The sequence below is a fragment of the Zalophus californianus genome, chromosome 15, assembly GCF_009762305.2.
Source record: "Zalophus californianus isolate mZalCal1 chromosome 15, mZalCal1.pri.v2, whole genome shotgun sequence".
In the NCBI taxonomy this organism is placed as follows: domain Eukaryota; kingdom Metazoa; phylum Chordata; class Mammalia; order Carnivora; family Otariidae; genus Zalophus; species Zalophus californianus.
In genome coordinates this window covers 68,556,023-68,562,022 of record NC_045609.1, presented here as the reverse complement: position 1 = coordinate 68,562,022, position 6,000 = coordinate 68,556,023, and the positions used below count along the sequence as shown (strand labels likewise).

At 36.6% G+C, this 6,000-nt stretch overlaps 1 protein-coding gene across 6 annotated transcripts in view; it reads right to left on the bottom strand.

The window, feature by feature from the left end:
- Positions 1–322: 322 nt before the first annotated feature.
- The window catches only part of ADD3 (adducin 3), a 127,857-nt gene continuing 122,179 nt past the window's right edge, over positions 323–6,000 (bottom strand). For 5 of the 6 annotated variants that reach the window (XM_027594035.2, XM_027594044.2, XM_027594028.2 and 2 more), the window contains 3 exons: positions 4,898–5,021; positions 3,204–3,299; positions 323–2,569 (listed from right to left, as the gene is read on the bottom strand). In XM_027594035.2, the coding sequence (XP_027449836.1) occupies positions 2,277–2,569; positions 3,204–3,299; positions 4,898–5,021 (513 nt within the window). In that variant the 3' untranslated portion in view covers positions 323–2,276. The remainder of the gene's footprint in view (positions 2,570–3,203; positions 3,300–4,897; positions 5,022–6,000) is intronic. The other variant, XM_027594059.2, reaches the window with a different exon arrangement.

Sequence of the window (6,000 nt, the reverse complement as noted above, 5' to 3'; positions counted from 1 at the left end):
CTGAGACTGAGAATCAAAGTCCTAAGTCCTTCCAAGATCTTGAGATCCCAGAGATATAGTTAAGGTCACCATACACTGTCAAGATAAAAAATAGGTCACTTGGGGAAACTTTCTTCTAACATGAGCTGAAACAAGAAGGGTTTTTATATAGTGAATTTTCAACTGATTTGAAAATAAATTTACCAAGACATCACTTATTCAGAAGCAACAGCCCTACTCAAAATCTCACTGTGGTTAAAAAAAAAAAAAAAAATCAAAATTCCACAAAGTAATTCAGGCTAAGCAACCACCCCTGAATTGAAAGTTCGTGATACCAAATCCATCTATTTAAAATACTGTTTATTTGTGATTTAACATTAATTAGCATTACATCTAAGAGCAATATCAGATAACATTTTACATTTTCCACAGGACACAGAGGTTCATTGGCTCATTCTTTATGCCAAAGCAAGTAAATAGAGGCATTAGCAAAAGGTGCAAATAGTTCACTGTTGCATTTAAAAAATATTTATGCACATTGCATTCATTTAAGATATATATATATTTAAAAAGTTATGGAAAAGCATAGTTCACAGGTTACTGTTTCTACATACGTTGTAATACAACATAAATGATGTAGAACATAAAAAAAATCCTCAAATACAGAATTAAGCAACTGAAAGTTTCCACTAAGAGATTAAAACACTGATTCCAGTAGTTAGTGAGATCTAGAATGAAATTTCCAGGCTCTGTTTCAACTTTGCATCATCATACAAATACAGTCAAACAGAACCAGCCCCCGAACACACTGTAATCAATGTGATTTTTTTACATGCCAACTCACCCTCCAGAAACACTTTGGATTATTTTTACCCACTGACCATTTCGGATCATTGATTTTACACTGATTTGTGACATCACTTGGGTGAAGGGGGGAAAAACTATATTAAGTCTAGGTTTAAATTTGTATTTACATTAGAAAGAAAGTTAATTGAAACAAGATAAGAAAATTTTGTAAAAAATCAAGAAGTGGTAGGTTTTCTCACTGGGGATCAGACCCACTGATTTCTTCTAGTACTGCCTTCTAAAGATACAGAAATTAAAAGGAATTGACCCTTTTAAAACTCAAATATCAATGAAGAAATATGAGGATTTTGGCAAAGCAGAATTTTAGCAATTTGGGACATGTTTCAAAAAAACTATGCTTCAAATCCTATTGTGACGATGAGTCTTTATTATCAAACTAGAATTCTTTGCATGACACCACTTTTGTTCCCTTCATTTTTCACTTTCTCTTTTCCTTTTCATTTGGTTACCGTATGAGAGCTTCTTCATTTGTTAGCAATACTAAGAGAAAAATACATGATAAGGTTCAAATATGAATCTAGTTATACCTTGAAATGCTCTAATCCCCTTTTGATACCAAGTCCCTGGATTCTTGAATTATATTTAAGTATACTTAGTACCAAGCAGCCTCAAATATGCTCTACGGTTATATGATTGGCTAATATGCTTATGATGCTTAAATTGAATGGTATATAAACATCTCAACATACAAAAATCGTTTTTGCCAGAGTTAAACTAAATAACCCATGTTACGTGTACAAAATCCCCTTTGTTGAAAAATAAGGGGCTTTCTAAACTAATAAAAAAGGAAGTTTTCAAAAATTATAGTTTACTAAAATGATTTTTTTTGGCAAAGAAAGTTACTTCAGGTGAGGAAATTTTATACTATGAATAAAATTCCAAATGAATCTTTTCCTAAACTTTTTTTTAAAAAAAATTATGTGCCAGTGTATACTAATGCTATAGATTCTTAGAAGCTTTTAAAGCGTTCTGTTAATGCCCACTGAAACAATGGGAACCCAAAAGGTACAGTCAATAATCATGGTAAAAAATTATAATCTGATTACCCAGTGAAGCAGCTGCTGAGAAATAAAAATTCTCTCGCTTGTTCCCTGGTAATTTGTTTCCAACAGATATTATGCAGAAGGCCTGAAGTAATTCAGACAGATACCTGTTTGTGGTGAATTATAGTAATACTTCATGAGGGCAGAGCTAACTAAAACTAGCAAGTATTTAAAAATTCAAAAACCTTTTTTGGACATAAAAAATGAGAGATGAATTTGAGATTTTTTTTCATAATGTTTTTCTTTTAGTAAAATCTCTTTCCAGTTCTTAAAGTCCAGTTTGCTACATACCCCCAATCTTATCTACCACTGCATATTAATGATCAACTTAAATGTGGTATTTAAATGTGCAATGTCACATTGTAATAATTATAAAAAAGACTTCAGTTAGGCTTCAACTTTCTCCTTTTTTTTGTTCTTTTTCAGAAAGGAAGGAGTACGGAATTTCTTCTTTTTCTTGGATGGTGATTTTGAAGGTGAGCCTTCAGGTGACAGGACTTCTTCAATTTTTTCTGGAGACTTAATGGTAATCTCGATGTTCTCTATGGTCGTGCTTGTAGTTAACCTACTTACTCGCTTAGCAAGCTCATCTTCAACATCATGCATATCATCCTTGCCATTCACTACCATGACAGGCACTTCCATGGAGATGAAGCTCTTGGAAAATAGCTCATGGTTTTCTACAAAAGGGGAGGGTTGTTTTTTTTTTTTTGGTTATTTTATATAGTTAACATCTTTGCTTTATTTTACAAAACTGAAACGTTTCAGCAATGTACTAAGGCATTCACTTTAATTTCAATAAAGATAAACCATTATCTTAATAGACTATGGATCTAGTAGCATGAAGCTGATTTTCTCACATGGTATAAAGGGGAAGGGGACAAAGTTTTTAGACCAAAGGATGAAGGATAGATAAGTCTGGTTTGATGATTTGACAGTTTCATTGTAAATCAAGTCAGTATAAATGAGGAAGACAACATGTATTTTTCTTTAATTTTGGGGTCATTTGGCAATTAAAACTGAAAAAAATTTCATGCTTCTGATTGGAAGATGTGGGACAAACCACTTTTAATTTCACAAATTCTTAAGAACTACTGGTTGCCAAAATCCCGATTAAGGTAAATCAATATAAACTATGAACAAAAGTAGCACACCATTTAATAAAAAAAGAGATATAAAATTATTGGGAGCTTTAAGTAAAATCCACGGCAAACATTGCAATCAGGCATTCAATTTCTTTACATGAAAACAAACGACAGAGGACAAACTCTTAAGACTAACTCAGTGAATGCTATGGGAAGTTACAGTGAATACCTTCTAATTTTTCAGGGATATTTTGCGGTGACTGAGTTTGAGACTGAATTTGTGAAACAGATGAAGCGTCATCTGAGAGTAATTCCTGCTCAGCATCTGTTGGATGAGAGTTTAGTTAAGAGCCATGCAAAACAAAGAAGCGTAAGATCTCAGGGAGGTTAGTGCATACTTCGAACACCTGCAGACATATGATAAACTCTTCAGCAATGAGCTGAGCATGCTAACAGCTATCCCATATATCAATAATTACGCATTAAGAGGAGGTTAATGTGTTAACATTTCTGGCTGCTAATAATAAGTTTACATACATGCTTACTATAAGGAAGCATGGCTAACTCACAGCCCAGGCAAATAATATGTATGCATTTAGCTTTTGCTAGAGTGTTAGAAAACCAAAATATATTGAGCAGCCAGGTGAAAAGAAAGATGAAGTCTCACCAATAATGCTACATTCATGAGGCAGAATGCCTCACTGAATTTTTGAACAATATCCAATTAGTGATTCCTGTCAGAGCAATATTAGTGAGCTAATTCAGAAGGCCATAATGAATGTGGAAGAAACTATTTATAAAAAAAATATATAAAAGGTGACGGTTCTAGAGTGCAGTATTTATTACCTGACATCTTTAGGCTTTCAAAAAATGAGAGATTAAAGAGGGACCATTTTACAAAATAGAAAAACAAAGTTTCCAACCTTAGGTTAGAATAAACAAATTCAATAATACCACTTGGAACATTTAGCATCATCACATTAATGAGTCAGGATGACTCCCTCTTGTGACAAAGGCACCAACTAACATACTGATAAAAATCATTCCCTGGATGATCCAGTTGTCAATTCTTTCTACACGATACCTAACATGGACAAAAATTCTTTATCTATTGGTTCTGTTCTGCTTTGGGTAAAAATTTCAACTGTATGTTGTAGATGCTCTAAAGCAGAGGCTTTTACCCTTTTTTGGGGTCACAGACTTCTTGTCCCTTACCCTGAGTGCCCTCTTTCCCCAAATGTATTTCATATAAAATTGAGCATATATTTTTCAGATGGCTCATGGACTGTCTGGAGCTTATCCAAAGACCCAAGATTGAGAACCCCTGCTATAAAGAATTTCTTATTTTTGAGAAAAAGGGAGCTAGCATTTAATTAGCTGGGGTTTCATGAACAACTTTTAAATATAATCCTTACTTAGGGTTCTGAAGTCAGAAAAACTCAACCTCATGAGAGTGACCATGTGCTTAAAGAAAGTCACCTCAAAACTTTGGCAGTTTGCTTTCGAGATTATAATACTGGCACCTTGCAACACCCAAAAACAAGAGAGATTTTACAAAGTCTTAAAGACATACAATATATGCTGTAATGTTTAAATCTATTACTGTATCTGTATTTACTTTAGCTGATAATTCTTTACTTATCTGTGGATTTCACATTACTATGAAAGACTTTCTGCTAGCCATCAGATTGCTTTCGGAAGGAAAACTGTTTTCTCTACATGTTAACATACATGGACTATGGTGGCTCTCTGCATTTTAGCTCCACCCACACTCAGTAAGGTCTGGAGAGATAACATAGAACAATCAACTACAGAAGGAACATTTAAAAAAAACAAAACAAAACACTGACTGCCTTCCATCCAACTCAAGGTGTTCTGCTGTTAGTAGTATGGTTACCAGGCTTAATCTGAAAATGAACTAACCTTCCAGGCCCTGCTGTTTACGTTCGATTGTCTTCTTATACTCTTCAAGCTCTCTTTCTGTGAGATGACTGAAGGGGTTGGGAGGAGCTGGTGGGGCCTGATCGTCATCTTCAAATTGCATGGTCTTGCAGAGAAAAACATTGAAAGATCAGAGGTTATTCTTCAGAACTGGGTTAGGGGTTCTGAGGGCTCCCAGAATGATGGTGGGAGGATGGTAGGAGACTGAAGATTTCTCCAGATAAATGGCCTCAGATAAAAGAACAACAGATCTTAACACTTGGGGATTCTCCAGAGAAACAACCAATGACCTTACAGTGAAGCTCACCAGTTCCCAAGCTCTGCACCCACCCAGAGCATCTGACTGGCTTTTCAGTGCCCCGTTCTTAAATATAAACAGACTGCCATGTATTACTAGACACCCGAGGAACGCTTCCAACATGGAAGGGAGAAACCAGGGAACAAAAAAATAAAAAGAGGGAACTCAGAAGAAACAAGGAAAATAAAGGTAGCTGAAAAAATTTAAAATTGATTCCCTTAGAGCAGTAAGAGAAAATGTTGTATCCATGAAAGACTAGGATGTTATTTATTTTTAAAGATTTTAATTATTTATTTGAGAGAACGAGCGCACAAGCAGGGGGAGTGGCAGGGAGAGGGAGAAGCAGGCTGCCCGCCGAGCAGGGAGCCCGATGTGGGGCTCGATCCCACGACCCCGGGGTCATGACCTGAGCCGAAGGTCCTGGTTCTCCACTCCTTTGTCTAATAAAGGGTGAGTCATTTGGTTCTATTTTTAACTTTCTGCCTGTTTGAGTCCTCCCACCCTACTGACCCAGAAGAGGGAGGGGAAGGGCGGGGAAGTGCAGAGAACCTCCTTCTGATCCTAGAGGGCTCCTAGAAGGAGGCAAGCCCAGGCTGGGAAGGCCCAGAGGATGGGTGCTAGACAATATGGGGAAGAAGGAGGAGGTCTCACAGGGCCGGCAGTGCTCCAGGATGGGTCCTTGAGGGGTGGAGGGGACAGTCCGAGCTGAAGGAGGCCCAGTGGACTGGAGTGGATCGGAGGTGGTTTTTCCAGAGCCCTAGGAGGCAATCTCCCAGCGGATCTCTGG